Below are 18,111 nucleotides of genomic sequence, written 5' to 3'. Positions count from 1 at the left end.
TTGCATGCATGCATACACACACGCACACATATAATGCACGTTCTCTCCCTCACATGCTCGCACATGGGCTAAGCAATTGCAACGCACGCACACACACAAGTGGCTGCGTAGAAATTTTCACTAACTTTCTTATACAAATGATGACTTCGGCTCGTGTGAGCTTCATTCGTGTGCATTCGTATCGTACCTTCAGTACTCGTTAATTCAATTCAATACTACATTGGCGCTAAAAATTATAATGATTGGTTCACAATGTTCGTAGTGAAACTTTGTTTTCTTGTATTTTATTTCAAACAACAATCAGTCGCTTTATCACTGGTAATCGACACGCTTGATTTTACAATTATTTGTGTGTGTTTTTTTTCTTTTCTTTTGCATCATCAAATTTTGCACAAACCTGCTGTTTTTACAATACTTTCAGTTTAGGAGAATCATCCTTTGTAGGTCCTTACACCGCTTCGGCCGTTCCATTTCCCCTCTAATCGCGTTCTTCATATTTGCTCACAAATGAGTTGAGGCCTTGTAGCTGAGAGCTGTCGTAGAGCGACATCTTGAGACGCTTGCATTTGGCACGTCGATTCTTGAACCAAAACTGCACATTTTTACTCTCCAAACGGGGGAACTTTTGTCTGCGAAAGATCAAATGAAATGCGAAATTGTTTAGTAACTTCGAATATTGAAAATGAAAAAAAATTTTTAAGTATTTACTTTTCAGGGAGAAATATTCGTAAAACAATTAAAAACAAAAAAAAACTTCTATGTTTTTGTTCAAAAGTTTTGGAAAAGATTTTTTTGTCATTTTTGGAAAATACCTTCCGCTCAATTTGTTTTTTCACTTTTGTCCTTAATAGCTGGCACTAATTAAAACGTAAACGTTTCTAAGCGGGATTCCTATAACTTTTCGAAGTGTATTAATAAAGCTTTTAGTTATTACTTTCTAGCGAAAAATCTTCAAATAATTAAAAAAATATATGTTAGGTACGCAACTAAATTCTCCTCCGTTTGTCAATAGATGCCGCCAGCAGTGTGTGCTAGTCGATTCTAAAATAACCTAAACGTCATAAACCAACCTTAGAGATATGGTAAACAAACTGCTTCGACACTTTAGTGATTTTGTTTTGGTATCCTTTACTTTTGGTTTTTTGAAAGAGTCTGATTTTGTGCCGAATAATCGCCATTTGGGGGAAGTGTTGAATTTCCTCTTTCATTAAAAAAAAACGACGGCTGAAGGGCATCGAGAGCTACAAAAAGTTTATGGAGATGCTGCTTTAAGTGAAACAACGTGCCGAGATTGATTCCGTCGCTTCAAAGACGGTGATTTTAATGTTGACGACCGTCCGCGTGAAGGAAGGCCAAAAACCTTCGAAGACGCTGAATTGGAGGCATTGCTCAATGAGGATCCGTGTCAAACACAAGAAAGGATTGCTTCAGTATTAGGAGTTACCCGCCAATTCATTTCCAAGCGATTGCATTATTTGGGAATGATTCAGAAAACAGAAACAGGGGACTTGGGCTCCTTATGAGTTAAAACCAAGGGATGTTGAACGTCGTATTTTCGCGTTTCGCCTGTGAACAAATGCTCCAGCGGCAAAAAAGGAAGAGTTTTCTTCATTGCATCGTGAGGGCGATAAAAAATGGATTCATTACAGCAATCCAACGAAGAGAAAGACATGGGGACTGCCCGGTCATATTTCTACGTCGTCGCCTCGGCCGAATATTTACGCTGCGAAGGTTATGCCGTGTATTTGGTGGGAACAAGTTGTTGTTATTTATTACGAACTGTTAAAACCAAGCGAAGCCATCACCGACTGAGCCGAGCACTGCGCGAGAAGCGGCCGCAATACGCGGAGAGGCATGAAAATTGGTGCGATTGAGCCGAATACTGCGCAAGAAGCGGCCGAAATACGCGGAGAGGCATGAAAATGTGATTATACAGCATGGCAAAGCTCGGCCTCACGTTGCCCAACCTGTTAAAACCTAACTGGAAACACTGAAATGGGAAATCTTACCCCACCCGCCATATTCTCCACATATTGCGCCGTCCGATTATCACCTGTTCCCATCGATGGCACATGGTCTAGCTGACCTGCAGTTCCATTCATATGAAGACATCAAAAAATGGCTTGATCCGTGGATATCCTCAAATGATCAACAGTTTTAGCGCGACGGTATACGAGATCTACCAGAAAGATGGGAAAAAGTAGTAGCCAGCGATGGGCAATACTTTCAGTGATTCATTTGTAACCATGTTTTCAGAATAAAGTTGTATTTTCATCAAAACAAAAAACAGCGAGAACTTAGTTCTGCACCTAATATTATTTAATTTTTCAAAATTTTTTTAAAAAAATTTCTTTGTCATTTTTGAAAAAGAACTCTCGCTCAAAAAATTTTTCAATTTTTCCTTAATTGCTGGCACTCAGTAAAACGGGATTCCTATAACTTTTTGAGTTATATTTGAGCACATAAAGCGAATCAACGAGAACACCGCGCACATGTCCAGGCGGTAGTCCACCAATTTCGTTTTTGAATAAAATTTTTACTAAATAAATAAATTGATTTCGATTTTTTCAAACTCACCTGTATGGCATTGTGTTCAGGTCCTCCGTATACTTCAGTATCAGGTTGTGTGATGGATGTGTATTCATAGCAAACCATTGCTCCAGCTTCGGCACCTCGGTGACCGGATCGATGAAGGTACGATTCCTCTTGCGTCGCTCCTCACTCGACATACTCGACAAATTCAGACCGCTCGGGTTCATTAGCGCATTTGGTGGCATACCGGCAGCAGCAGCTGCAGCAGCGGCATGATGTGCATGCGGATGATTGGCAGCCGCTTGCCCGAAACCGGGTATGTAATGGCTCATGTACATGAACGACTGTGAGAACATCGAGTTGGGCACCATTGGAAAGGGCAAATCTTTGCGTTGGGCTATGGCATTTGCCAAATCGGGTGAGGGTGAACGGTACTCATCTAGCTGTGAGGTATCATTCTCGTTGTCATCGTCATCGTCTTCCAAATCGAGATCATCATCCTCTTCTTTCGGCGAACTCATTTTGGGGGAGGAATGTGCTTGCGGTTGTGTATTAACGGCATCACAGAGCTGTTCATTGTTATTGTTGTTGTTGCTATTGTTATTATTGCTATTGTTACAATTGTTATTATTGTTGACATTGCTTGCGTTATTATTATTGTTGTTATTGCTATTGTTGTTGTGTTCTGTGTTATTTTGTTGATTATTAGCTGAATTTTCATTGGAATTGTCGCCTTGTTGATCGTCTACTTGCGGCTCGTTTTGTTTTCCCTGCGCCTGGGTTTCCTCCTCAGTATAGCTGCGCGAACACGAACGTAGCGATTGATTAAGCGAACCATTCAACATGGCTTGGCAATCGGCGGCTTCATCTTTCAACGCGCCTTCAGCAGCACCGATATCACGACGATTCTCATTGTGCTCCATATTTCCTTCAGCGTCCTCGAGTGGCGAATTGCGATTACGCTCGTGCGTAGTTAGAGAGAGCGGTAATTGTGGCGAGCCTGGGCGGCTGTTGTCTTCGTCCATGTCATCCGAGTGCTGTGACATTGTATCCACATCCTCAGACTTCAGGCTCAACGGACTCTTCAGGTAGTCATGTGACATGGCCAAATTGATATTGCTGCTGCTCATTTGGTGACTGCCAGCACTGCTGCTCGAGCTTTGACCCAGCTGCCCGTGCTGATTCAGCACGAACCCATTGAGGCTGGGATGACCGAGTGCCGCCAAACCGCCACGCATTTCAGCCCGCTTTTGAGCCGCACGTGCATTTTTGAACCAGTACACCACATTATTCACGTCCAGCGGCTTGCGGCCACGTCGCGATTCCAAAGCATTCAACTGCACCACATACGTTTGTATTTGCTGACGCGATGGATGCGGATTCTCCTGGAACCATTTCTGTAGTTTTGGCAACTCCATTTCTGGATCGAAACTGGTGCGCATACGTGTCTTCTGATTGGGGTACTGGGCGTGTGGATGGTGGTGATGGTGATGATGCATTGACGGATGCATGGCTGGATGCACTAGCATATTGGCGTGATGTGTTGTGGCTGCACCTTGTGGACCATGGTGTGTGGCATCATTCATAAGCAGCGAATCACGACTAGCGCTCAAGCCGGGCATATTGCTGCCCGGCACATTGCCCACACCCGAGGCGGCATGTAGGCCGGCTTGTGCAGCTGCAGCGGCAGCAGCGGCTGCTGCAACGGCTGCGGAGCCGACTGGAAAGTCCATTTCGTTGGGCACTGACGTTGGCGCAGTTAGGAACGGTAACATTTTTGGTGTAATACTTGACTGTGGCGTGAGTTGTTGCGACCACCATTGATCGAATTTGCGACGGAGCTCATCGGAGATCTCGCCCGCCGGAAATGAATATGGGTTCTGGTAAGAGGCGCGGCATATTTGTGAAAGCGTCATCTGTGGGAGAAATGAAAAATGAGGTTTAGTGAATTAATGCTAATATAGTATTTTTGATAAAGGAAGCTTAAGGTAAAATGTGATTAATGTTTCAAAAGCGTAGCTATCAGTCAGTCAGAGTAGCTTTTAAGTAGCTGATGCTATAAGCGGAATTTCTTATCACCATCTCATCATCATTTTCTCACCAATTACATAAACGATGTCTTGTTTCAACTTTTCAATCATCTCTGGATAGTTGGAGTAACATTTTTCCTTAACGACTCCCAGCAAAAAATACTGAAAAGGATAAAAATTTCAGATCTAAGCAGCCAATTAACAATACCCTATCGTCTGCTTCTTCGATTTTATTATTTCCCAACTTTAATCAAGCGACTCAACTTAGAACTTTTTTGTTTCGCCGGAAAAAGCTGAGAGAAAGACGTCAAGAAGTTGCTGCCGAAAGATTTCTAGCCAAGTACAGCATCTCAGGAAAGCGCAGAAAAGATAGAGCTCCATTTCTTCGTGCGCTATTTCGAAAATCCTTTGGCCTCAGAAAGTTCTTTGGACTCCTCGCCATTCAATTTCCAAACTCGTAGCTGTGTTTACCGATCACTGGACGACTCACATGGACATTGCAGAAGCTGTGGGGACTTTTCAGAGAAGGAGACTGTTGAGCATTTTCTCTGTACCAAACACCAAGCAAATACCATCGTGCACCGCATTCACCTGATATGGTCCGTGCGACTTATTTTTGTTTCCCAAGTTGAAGTTACCACTTCGTGGAAGGAGATTTCAGTCGATAGAGGAGATCAAAAAGAATGCAATGAAAGAGCTGAAGGCCATTCCTTCGTCGGCCTACCAGGGGTGCATGGAGGACTGGGTTAAACGTGGGCACATGTGTGTTGCTTCAGACGGGTCATAGGCTAAAGGAGATAAAATAAATTTGCTTGAAATTTAGGTCTGTTTTGTTTTGTTTAAACATTCCCGGTACTTTCTGATCATAGGGTATATAAATGCCATAGCCTAAAGAGCATATTGAAAGCACAAAAAAAAAATATTTCGACAAATTTTGTTGCGTTTTATTTATAAAAACAAAAACTTGCGCTCTTTGTGAGTCACCCTGTACTAACTAACTAGTAACAATGACAATTATCGTTATTACTGTGTTATTTCTTATTTATTTTCTTGTTTAGTATGTTTAACTTAAAATTAATCAAACGATAAGTTTTTTCGTGACTACTCTGATAAACTGCAGTCATTATCTAACGGATCCCATGACTGTTGATGCCGAAATTTCCCAACTGCCGTAATCCCCTATGGCTCCATTTTGTAGCCCATAAGTACACAATCAGGCCAATAAATATTAACGTTCGCAATGAATGCACTTGACTAGGAACTTTTTGCAATCACACAAGTTAATACTCTGCTTAAGCTGAGCAGCAATGCAATGCCATCAGCCATCAGCCAGCAGACAACAGTCAACCGGTCGAGCCGTCGAGCCATCGATCAATCGCACAGCCTACCAGGTAAGTAGCAACGTATGTATGTGTGTGTGTGAGAGTTTATCAATATATAATATGTATGTATGCATGCATGTATTCGGGCGTAAGTAGTAAACCATTCAACCAACAATCTAACGAAATTCAAACCTAATTAATCCCCCACTAATATCAGAACTCAACAACGTGTGCGTCCGTACGTACCCGCCGTAATGCGCTTTACTGCTGCAAACATAAATTTTCCAACCCACTTCTGTCACCTGCTAAGTGTGCACCATAAAAATCACGGCACTACTTTTTGTATACCTCTCGAGTGTTGTGGGATTCGTTTAGCTTGTAAATGGGTTGGCGTGATTGCAAGACGTTAAATCACTTCGATATTTTCAAAATATTGTTCATTACGCTGGCAGTTGATATCAGTCAAAATGTGTCGGTATGTCGGTATGTAGTATTGTATTTTTGATTTTTCGCTTATGCCATTAATTCGTCATGCGAGTGAGTTGCTTGATTTTTGTGCGATATGATTTGAGCGGCCAGCGGTGGTCGGTGGTGCGCGTATTAGTAGTGGCTTTCAAGTAAAGGCCACAAACGTAACAATAACAAGAACTTTAACACAAAAGCAGCAGATAGCCGCATACATATTTATTTGTGCATGTATGTATGTGTGTATGTATGTGTGCATGTGTTCATGTATGTTTGTGTGTGTGCATTTAATTTTTTGATCGAGAACTGGAGGCATATGGGACATTATTTAAGCTCATAAGATATACGCCAGCTAAAATAGAATTATAAATATGTACGCAAATACATACATACATACACACATACATACATACATGCACACACACACACTCACATTTGTTTGTAAAAGCATGTGCCGGGTAATGGGCAGCGATATCGGCTACGACTATCAGCTAAAGAAGACATTCTAATCACTTAAGCTACATTTGGCATTACGCAGAAAGGTTTATAAAAAATATTTACACCTCTGGCTATGTGGCGGCAATATTGGTTTTGTTGTTGTTGCTGTTGTTGACGCACATAAATACATATATGCGCAATGCACTGTATAACGGGTTATCTATTTGTTTAGTTACATGATTTAGTTGTGGGCTTAGCAGAAAAGAACTAATATCTCACACGGCACGCATACGAACATACACACACACACATAGATAGGTATATAGGGTGTCAAAATAGGTACTTTTTTTTCTTGTTAACGAAGAGTGAATCTTTCATAGATACCCTTAACTTAGACGGCATGCACGATTCATACTGCTTGCTAAGGGTATACCTCATTTGGGACCACGCACAGTCAGTAATTTTCATACTGTCTGGACTTGCAAAACAGTACACGTACGTACTAAACCCTTGAACTCCGTCTCCTCCACCACCCTCCTTGCGGAACTGCTTCAACGTATTACTTCGCAGGGCTAGTTAGCTATATAGCTTCGTCGATGTCTATCGGCTAATGTGTCTCATTTGCTCAATGTATCTGAGCTCTTTTTGAGTTCTACTAGCGTATGCAGCTACCTCCTCCCACTTTTCTTCCGATAGCAACATGAACTCGACTAAGTCAGTTGCACTTGGAATTATTCTTCCTGTTATAAAACGTTGGCAGTGGAAACTGGCATGTTCCACGTCTTCTTCTACATTGATGCACACAGGGCCAGTAGGGGCTGTCATCATGCCCGAACCTATGCAGATATTTCCTAAAACCTCCATGTCCAGAAAGGAACTATGTCACATGGTAGGTTGTACCTCCAAGACTCCGATATAGCCATGGTCGCAAATCGGGAATCAGTTTATAAAACCATCGCCCTTTACTGGAGGTATTCCATCGGTCTTGCCACCTTGTTAGTGACACAAGCCGCTCTTTTTCTCTCACCGCTTTTTTATTTATTTCGGCACATCTGTCGTGGGCTCGCTTAATTTCACTCGCGAGAATATCCGCTGGTATCATACCAGCTATGACAAACGCCGCGCCATCCGATATTGTTCTGTAGCCGCAACATGCCCTTAGGGCACTTAGCCTATATACAGACAATAGCTTCCTTTTGTTATCCTTCAGTTTCGCCGCATTTGCCCAAACTGGGGCTGCATACAGGAGGACTGAAGTGGACACATTTGCCAGCAATTCTCTCCTAGTTGACTTAGGACCACCTATGTTAGGTAGGATCCTTGAGAGTGCCGCTTGTATGCTAGCGGTTTTCTCTACCGCGTTGTCAATATGGGTCTTAAAATTTAACCTACAATCGATCATAACTCCGAGGTATTTCAGAGCCGGTTGTGTGTTAACAATTTGCTCTCCCACTCTGATTCTCATATGCTCCACTTTTTTCCGACTTGTTATCAGAACTGCCTCCGTTTTTAGCTCTGCCAATTTGAGTCCCGCCTGTTCCAGCCAATCTTTCACTTGTTTTATCGCTCCATTTGTAATCTGTTCCACTTCCTGTATGTGCTTAGCCACCGTCACTATCGCTATATCATCCGCAAAGCCTATTATTCTTACCTCTTTGGATACCGGTAAGAGTAGGACTTTGTCGTACATGATATTCCAGAGTACAGGACCTAGGACCGATTCCTGCGGCACGCCAGCAATAACTTTGTATCTTTTTGTTCCAGCACTGCTCTCATACATCAGTTCTCTATCAGAGAAGTAACTCCTTAATATCCTGAGAAGATGCGGCGGAATGCCAATTTCATACAGGCTATTCAAGATGTCCGACCAACTTGCCGAATTAAGCCGAATTAAGCCGAATTAAAGTCAAGAAATTTGCAGTAACAAAAAAATATTAATAAAAAAAATAAATAATTGGCGCGTACACTTCTGTTAGGTGTTTGGCCGAGCTCCTCCTCCTATTTGTGGTGTCCGTCTTGATGTTGTTCCACAAATGGAGGGACCTGCAGTTTTAAGCCGACTCCGAACGGCAGATATTTTTATGAGGAGCTTTTTCATGGCAGAAATACACTCGGAGGTTTGCCATTGCCTGCCGAGGAGCGACCGCTATTAGAAAAATGTTTTTATTAATTTTGCTTTCACCGAGATTCGAACCAACGACCTCTCTGTGAATTCCGAATGGTAATCACGCACAAACCCATTCGGCTACGGCGGCCGCCATATTAGATTTTTCAAATATTCGATTTTTTTATTAATTTTCAGTCTATGCTGTGGTTAGATTATTTTGAAATATTATTCTAATCTTTAACTGAACCCATAGGTATTTAGATGAATTCTATTACGAAAAACCAAGATGTTTTAACAAAAGATAGCAAGTCAGTGTTAACAGTGGTAGTCAAGCCCTGGAGAACGCAAAGCCAACCTCCAAGATTTTTCAAGAATGTAAGAAGAAGAAGCTTCACCCTTTGGGGACGGAGCCGCTCGATGGGCGAATGACGCTAAGGACGAGACGATAGTCGGTTCTACAATACCGAACGATCCGGATTTATATCCGGCCAAGGTCCGTCATCCAGCTGCATTCCTTGTATGTAAGTATGGGAAATGTTTATGCTGCTACAACAACAACAACAACAACGAGAGGTATTGGAGTGCGCAGTAAAGAAAATAAGTGTAAAAACTGAGGCTTTATTGAACACAAGAAAAAAATTTCATAAAATCAAAAAGTGATTATAAACAAACTGCTATCACTGGTAATGTTAAAATGCCTGAGTGAATTCTTTATTGCTCGGATTTCACTTCCACATGACGAAGTAATGACGTCATCTGCCGTCTTATCAGATTCAAAGTAATATTCGTCAGAACTGTCACTATCTAACGTATCATCTCTAGATCGCTTAGCCTTTGTGCGTAGGATAAAATATAAAATATATAAAAAGTCTGCTGGTTCCTCTGGCAGTGAAATTCGTTATGATAGTATGCTTATATACATATTGCAAGGGATAACTACTTTGGCAGCCCGCTCTACTATGGACCAGAAGCTAGTTTTCACTGCCGTGAGTGAGTCTGCAGGCGTGCTTTCGTTTCATATTTGTCAATGTTTACTTTTGCTTGCGCTTGTAGGTGGGCCATAACGTTTTGCTGATTTTGCTTTTCGTCTGGTCTCTCCATCTACCGTCCTCTCACATCGTAAGTTTATATTACATGAGGAAGATAAGACTTCATCGCTAATGGTCCCTAATGTCTTTGAATGAAAACTTGACTCTTGTACTATACCTATGCGTATTTTATCGCTCAGAACGACAGACGTCGCGGCCCTTGCAGCTACGAACTAATTTGGGCGGCTGTATACCAACACGCATCCGGATCGATAAAACGGCTTGTGCGGCTATATGCCGACAGTCGTCACCAAAGGGTTAATTCTGTTGCAAGGCGGAATAAGCTTGCATTTATATGGGTTCCAGAACACCGCGGTGTTCTACGAAATGAAATAGCTAGGGATTACAGCACAGGGACCAGAGCCAATAATCGGAATCAGTTCTACAGGGATCATGAATTGGATCAATACAATATAAATGCAATTTACATAAAGAGCGACGATCCAGTCTAGAACACTGCAGAACTCCACAGTGTTTTGTGACAAGTGCGTACAGATGAATTGTCGAAATTTCTTCTAAAACTTGGTGTAAAAAAAGTTCTTTGAATGGTTGGTAGTCTTATAGAACACAAACCATGGAGTGAGTCTGCATCAAGACGAATTGAGTATCTAACATGGCGCACAGTTACATTATTTTTCGCGATTTCGACAAGTCTGACGTCAGCTCCCTTCGCAATACAAAAAAACGAACAAAACAAACAAAAGAAGGAGAAATTACAATTTTGTGAAAATTCAGTGAATGGCGTGGTAGTGTTGTGATTTATGAGATTTAAATTAATCAAACTAATAAAAACGATCTACCGTGTGTTAAATTGTAAAAGCAAAAACTAACATAAAGTCTCCCAATGCAGTTTGTTTGCGTTTTTATTCGGAAGACGCCGTGGCTAGAAAGTGTTTGGTTGTTTCTATTGCTTTCGCCTACTCTTCTTTTTCACAAGCAAGTAATTCCCCTTATTCTTGTTTGTTTACTGATGGACTCTTACGACATGGTGACCTCGGAAGATTTTTTCTATCATTATTGGGTCAGCATATGACCACCATTGGAGGCATTGAGAACCGGATTTGCCTATCTTGTTTAGAGAAGCTGGATAGCACTGAGCACTCTGCGAGTGTACTGCCTTTGCTAGAGCAAGGCCACGAATTTTGCGTTCTCAAACTGGAAGGTATTTTCAGATTTGCCAAAGAATCTGGAAAATTCTCACGTGAATAGTCTGTCTCTTTGTCTCTATCTCTATCTCTATCTCTATCTCTATCTCTATCTCTATCTCTATCTCTATCTCTATCTCTATCTCTATCTCTATCTCTATCTCTATCTCTATCTCTATCTCTATCTCTATCTCTATCTCTATCTCTATCTCTATCTCTATCTCTATCTCTATCTCTATCTCTATCTCTATCTCTATCTCTATCTCTATCTCTATCTCTATCTCTATCTCTATCTCTATCTCTATCTCTATCTCTATCTCTATCTCTATCTCTATCTCTATCTCTATCTCTATCTCTATCTCTATCTCTATCTCTATCTCTATCTCTATCTCTATCTCTATCTCTATCTCTATCTCTATCTCTATCTCTATCTCTATCTCTATCTCTATCTCTATCTCTATCTCTATCTCTATCTCTATCTCTATCTCTATCTCTATCTCTATCTCTATCTCTATCTCTATCTCTATCTCTATCTCTATCTCTAACTCTATCTCTATCTCTATCTCTATCTCTATCTCTATCTCTATCTCTATCTCTATCTCTATCTCTATCTCTATCTCTATCTCTATCTCTATCTCTATCTCTATCTCTATTTCTATTTCTATCTCGATCTCTATCTCCATTTCTATCCGTATTCCTATCCCTATCTCGATCTCTATCTCTACCTCTATCTCTATCCTACCCTATCTCTTTCTCTCTGTCACTTCTCTTCTTTCCTGCCTGACTATTAACCCTTTTACTTTCCAGAACTTCAAACACAATGGGCTTCTTAGCCTAAGTTAGGAGTTACCATTCTCTCAGTCCTTTGCAAATTTCAGGACCAACATTAAAATAGCAGCGGTCATACCTATAATTAACGTATTCTGAAGAAGTTAAAAAAAAATTAAAGAAAAACTGCATTGACAAAGTTTGCAAACACAAAGTTGAAACTAATATTTAGTTCAATTTCCACTTTTTTTTTATTACGGCAGCACAACAGTGGAGCATTGAGTCCACCAATTGCTTAAATCGCTGCTTCGGAATCTTCATGCATCGGAATCAGACACGCATCTTTAACAGTTTTAGTTTCCCAAAGTTACTGCTTGTTACTCGGTTTCGGATTGTGTACAGTTGTTTGTAAGTCCCACCTCAGATTTCCTAGAAGAATAGGCTGAGGTCGGGGGACTGAACTGGTCATTCCATAACCTCAACTTTATTTGCGCGAAGCCAAACCTCGACCTTTCAACCCCTCTGTTTGGGTTAATCTTCTTGCAGGCTGATCGATTTTATTGGCATTTCCTCTCCGCAATACAGCAACATAACATTTTGCATTATTTCACATTATTGCCACTCAAAGGAATTTTCACATAAGGATTTTGAAAAATTCTACTTTTGATTGCTTCAAAAACACTTAAAACTCACTCGGAAAAAACTTGTATGAAGGAAATGTTTCCCACATGATTTTAAATAAAAATTAATATATATATAAGTAGATTAATCGCCTCAATTGTTTCGATTTCAGGGCACGTTTCGAGCTTTTCAATTATATTAACTGCGTGAGAGTTCCACTAGAGAGAATTATTTTTTGATACAGATCTTAGTTTTAAAATGTACCCAATACGAAAATGGACGGAGAGCGAAAAAAGCGACTTATTCCCATTAGAGTGTTCTAATGCACATAACAGTGGCCCCGATGCATGCGAAAAATCTAGAGCCTATTGAAACCTATTCAGATGCATCTGCAAAGAAAAAAACGAGACACCGAAAGAAAAAAAAAAAAGAATCCATCAGCATGAATCGATAATCTCAGAACTCTACAGACCGTAATGAATTTGCAAGCTTTGAAATTAAGCCTGATCATTACAAAACTATCGGGAAGATTTTATTATCTAATAAGAAATTCAAGGTGGTAACTTTATGAAATTTGATGTACTCCGATTCGATTCTGAGCTCCTCCTTCTATTTGTGACATGCGTTTATATGTTTACTAAAAATATAGAGCTTCTAAAATTAAAAAAAAAATAGTTTATACTTCATAAAACTCTCTCTGCTTACTTTAGTTGTATTTTATTCATCACTTAAAGCTCAAATATTTATGGTACAAAAAATTGTAATAAATTCAAATCAATTTAAATCAATAAAATCAAATCGAAGTAAGACCGTCGACACCCACTGTGCATTGGTAACTTGGCATTTTGTGCTTACACAAATAAAATAACTGCAAATTAATTAAATAAAAAACCAAAAAAAAAAAAACGTATCACCTAAATGTAAAGAAATGTTATTGTTTTTGGGTTGTTTATCACAGGACAGAAAAAGATTAATGTGCGAAATGAAAGAAAATAAATAGAAATAAAATTTCCTGTGTACAGCCATTAACCTATCTAATATGAGTGTATTTTTCCAGCAAACTTTTAATAGTGATATAATTTATTCGTTTAGGTATCGAAATCTCTTCATTTTTTCAAGTGTTAACCCATAATCGTAAATATTTGCAATGAGTCAAATAGTTAGACAACCTTTCCTCGGAAATATGAGTCAAATGTTTGTATATAGAATTAAATGCCATGGCAGCGAGATAACGGCGTAGCTTGTCGGAGATACATACATACAAGTATGAGCAGTTCGGTGTACAGCTCGATTAACTCCACTTTTTAAAAAATCTTAAATTTAGCCATAGTTTTATAAATATATTTTTTAGTAGCTTTCCATAAAGCCAAAATTTTGTTTGCCATTGAATGATAAGTAATTTAAATATTTCAGAGTCCATTAACTCCATACTACTGTGCAATGAAATCGCTTCAATAAAGCAATTTAGGTGTACTAGCGATTTCGAAACAAAATTTTACTTCCAATTTAAATTTTTAATTTATTTACAATTTTTTTTAGAAATTTCACATTTTTTTTGCAAGTCGAGTTGCCCTAAAAATTAGACTGCCGACTTGAAAATGGTCGGTTCCGAACACCGCCTTACCAGAAGTAAAGTACAATAAAATAAATTAGTCAGTCAGAGTCTAATTCCCGCAGGATGAATTATTGTGAAGACAAATTAATTATTATTAAGGATGAAGTGTAACTGAGTATTTAATTGTAAAAACTTTCGTATTTTCTTTTGGCTTAGCAAAAGATTCATATATACATTCTGTCAAAAAAATATCGGGAATTGTTCGATTAAAAATCGGGCGTTACACATACTTGTATGTCTAAACTTTTTTTTGCTGGAATGTTGGTACAACTATCCTCTATAGTGTCGCAGAGTTTGAGCCTGATCTGTCAATCAGCTTGTTTTTGGCATTTAATTATATCAGTCAACCGCAGGTGCGCCTTGCGATTTTCACTATATATAAAAAATATAAAAATATCGAACAAAGAATTTGTCTAAAATTTTGTGCTTTGAACGGGATTTCGTGTGCCGAATCGTTGAAAATGTTGCAAACAGCCTATGGCGAGTGTGCTTTATCAAAAACACGGGTCTACGAGTGGTATAAGGCTTTTGCGGGGGGCCGAAAAGTCATGGAAGATTTGCCCCGATCTGGTCGCCCATCAACGTCTTCAACGGATGAAAACAAAGTCGTCGACAAAGTCATGGGAATGGTGATGAAAAACCATCATTTAAGTTTGAGGGAGGTAGCTCGAGACCTTAGCGGGTCTCACGAATCAATTCGCAACATTTTCCGCCGTCAATTGAGCATGAGACGCGTGGCTGCTCGACTCGTTCCAAGTGCGTTGAATTTTTGTCACGGAGGGTACAACATAACAGGTAGCCTGTAGTATATGGGAAAATTCAAATGTTTTTGTGAGCAATCAAATTTTGTACTAAACCAGTTTTCACTTCCTCAGATAGATGTTTTAAATCTGATATTGTGGAATCCCGCGATTAAAAAAGCTAATACCGGGATTTTCTGGACCTGAAAACATCGACATCCCAGAATGGGCTGCCCTAATATGAGCATAGTTCAGAGCATTTCTACCATTTATTTTTTTACTATGAATTTTTACTGTTAAAAAACGAAATCTCGAACTTTTAGTTGAAAAAAAATATAAAACTATTAAGTGTAGAGTGCACAGATTTCAATAACCGCAACTGTTTAATTAACTTATGCTTTTCTAGAAGCTAACGAATTTTTAATTCCTATCACTCATAATCCCCAAAGCGACTGCACTCCACTACATCACTACCAATTACCATGGATTTGCATGTAAACTCATAGTTAAAAACACTAATTAGTACTTCTTTGTCTATTCTCTTTGATCTTGAGAAAAGTGCACCAAAATCGTTTTGTCGCTAACAATAAAACTAATGAAATGAGTATTTTATGTCACTAATCGGTTTATTGCCGAATACTTGAAACATTTTACATAAAAGTATAAAAAGCCGCCTCAATCACTTACACATTTCCATCTGTACAGGTAGAAGCACTTCACTGCTTGCTTACCCAACAAGTTTTGCTTAGATATGTAGCTAATGTGTGTCCTATAGATGTATCAGCACAGCTTTTATTAGAGAGTTAATCCGCTCTTAGATCAATTGAGGGTTGTTGGCAAGTGTGGTAATTTAGCATAGAAAGAGACCCTCCTATACACAAACCCAAGTCAGTGCAAATTGAAAGGCCATATTATTAATATAATATAATTTTTTTTTTTGTAATATTACCATGACTCTCTAGTCGGTTTTCGATTATCTGCTATGTGTACATACATACGCTGCGTTAAATAACTTTAGCACAAGGATTTATTGGAAAGTTTTGATTATTTTTTGTTTCTCATTTAATTTTAACAGTTTTTTAAAGTAAAATAAAACTAAGGCGCATTCATTAAAGGTGGTGGCATTAGACCAACAACAATGTTCTGTACGTTTGATTGTCAAAGCAAAGTACTGAAAAACTAGAAAACAAGTACTGAATTCGCCTTGTTTCATTCTGAGCTGACAGCCACATGGACACGGCGAAAGAAAAAAAAAACAATTCAGCTGATTTACCAACACCACCTTTAATAATTAGCTTTGTTTAGAACCAATCAATTTGCTCGGAATTGCAGTGAATTTTGATTTGATAGCTTCCACATCTCTCAAAATTCTTAATTGAACAGCAAGACAAAATTGCTTTGATACTTTCTAAGCGCCGCGGGATATGATTTTTGGGAGCTATGGACGTGAATACCTTTTCGCTTTGGAGTGATATATTTTGATTAAAAACTATTTTTCCCAGGATGTGGGATAATAAAATGGCAAAAAATTGATGTATGCTTAATTAAAAATATTTAAAAAAAATGATGTAAAATCATTATTTATTATCAGCACTCTCACCTCATCGAGTGGACAACCGGTGGAGCGCAGTACGGTGTGTGATTGCAAAACCAGCAACTTCAGTAATTTATCCTTGATTTCACCGAATGTGGATGGCTTGGAACGTAATATGACAATACGTAGTGTGACCACCGAGGTCAATTCACCGATTATATCACTCACGGGCACTACCGGATTATCAGAGATCATTTCCAACGGTATGGGTTTCCAGTTTTTAATCATAATCGAACCTTAGAGACAAAACAAGAACATATGCATATATATGTAAATGTATGTATGTAAATAATTTATGTGTGTATGCATGTGATTGTCGGTCATGTAAGCAATTAAACTGATACCGAAAGTTCTGCTCCGCACTTACCTCTTGCCGTATTGACCGCCTCTTGTGAGTAGCCGAGTCGCTGCAATGCTGTCTGCACCAATTCCGACCATGGCGTTGCTGCGGCCATAATCACATAACTGTCTGTCTCGATATTCGTGCGTCGCTTCCATGGACTACGTGAATCGATGGCGAGTGAGGCCTGCAATGAATGCACCGATTCGACGACACAATGCAACGGTAGCGATTTTGCTGCAAGTAGAATATGAAGAAATGATGCAAAACATTTATTAAAAGGGAAATAACAAATAAAAATTCATTTTATACAGAGAAAAATGAAGTAATATGCTTTTGAAAAAAAAAAATAATAATAATAATAAAAATATTCATGTATGTATGTATGTAAGTGAAATCTTGCTTACGATTTATTGAGCTCATTTTCACTCGGATCTTTCTTAACGGAAAAAACTTATGTGACTAATCCCATGATACTGTGCCTGAGCTCTGACGGTTGACATAATAAGCAAGCGTTTATACGATAATTACAAATATTATATTACACATACACACGCATTTATAAATATATACATATAAAGGGCTTTCCAATAACAGGTGTTATTTTGAATAGCCCGCTATTTCGGTAGATGCCATTTTTTAAGCTGTCCTTTTTTGATATTTGATAAGTAGAAACAATGCCATTAATAAAAATGAAACGAGACACTCATAAACAGCACATTGCAATTATTAAAATTCACTATAAAAATGGTGAAAATTTGGCAGAGACGGTTCGTAAAACCGGAACATTTTAGGGTCATCGCGAAGCACCTTGTCGGACCGCAATACAGGAATTGGTAAAAAAATTCGAGCCGTTGAGACAAGTTAGTGATGTGAAGTATAAAACTCGTGCACGTCGCTCAAGAACAGCCGAAAATATTGCTGTTGTAGCCGAAAGTGTTGAAAAACACCCAGGTTTGTCCATTCCTCGGCGTCGTTTGGAATGAGGCATTCCACAAATGTCATTACACCGCATTTTGCATATAGATTTGGGTCTTAAGGCTTATGAACTTCAGTTACCACAAGAACTCAAGCCGGCCGATCATAAACAACGTCGTGTTTTTGCTGATTGGGTCATTGAAATGCATGAAAATGATCCGGAATTCCATCGAAAAATCATCTTGATTGATGAGGCCCATTTCCACCTCGGTGGCTTCGTCAACAAGCAAAATTATTGGATCTGGGGCTCAGAAAATCCAAGAGTTACTGTAGAAAAGCCTCCCTATCCTTAACATGTGACTGTTTGGTGTGGACTGTTTGTTCCGGC

General features: G+C 39.3%; 1 protein-coding gene across 1 annotated transcript; it reads right to left on the bottom strand.

Moving 5' to 3' along the window:
- Positions 1–255: 255 nt before the first annotated feature.
- Positions 256–17,257, bottom strand: LOC129245353 (uncharacterized). Its single transcript, XM_054883460.1, has 5 exons — positions 17,213–17,257; positions 16,833–17,042; positions 16,472–16,701; positions 2,578–4,448; positions 256–629 (listed from the first exon to the last, which is right to left on the bottom strand). The coding sequence occupies exons 1-5, from the start codon at positions 17,226–17,228 to the stop codon at positions 479–481; spliced, it is 2,478 nt and encodes an 825-aa protein (XP_054739435.1). The 5' UTR covers positions 17,229–17,257; the 3' UTR covers positions 256–478.
- Between the last annotated feature and the right edge of the window lie 854 nt (positions 17,258–18,111).

The sequence above is a fragment of the Anastrepha obliqua genome, chromosome 4, assembly GCF_027943255.1.
Source record: "Anastrepha obliqua isolate idAnaObli1 chromosome 4, idAnaObli1_1.0, whole genome shotgun sequence".
Classification (NCBI taxonomy): Eukaryota; Metazoa; Arthropoda; class Insecta; order Diptera; family Tephritidae; genus Anastrepha; species Anastrepha obliqua.
The sequence above is the reverse complement of the archived record's forward strand: the minus strand, read 5'-3'. Positions and strand labels throughout refer to the sequence as shown.

What these genes read in the sequence shown, in the direction of transcription:
- LOC129245353 (XM_054883460.1), bottom strand. An exon ending in CCGGTTGTCCACTCGATGAG is followed by an intron (nt 4,449 to 16,471) that starts GTGAGAGTGCTG and finishes TTTCTCCCACAG; the next exon opens with ATGACGCTTTCACAAATATG. An exon ending in CTGAACACAATGCCATACAG is followed by an intron (nt 630 to 2,577) that starts GTGAGTTTGAAA and finishes GATCTTTCGCAG; the next exon opens with ACAAAAGTTCCCCCGTTTGG.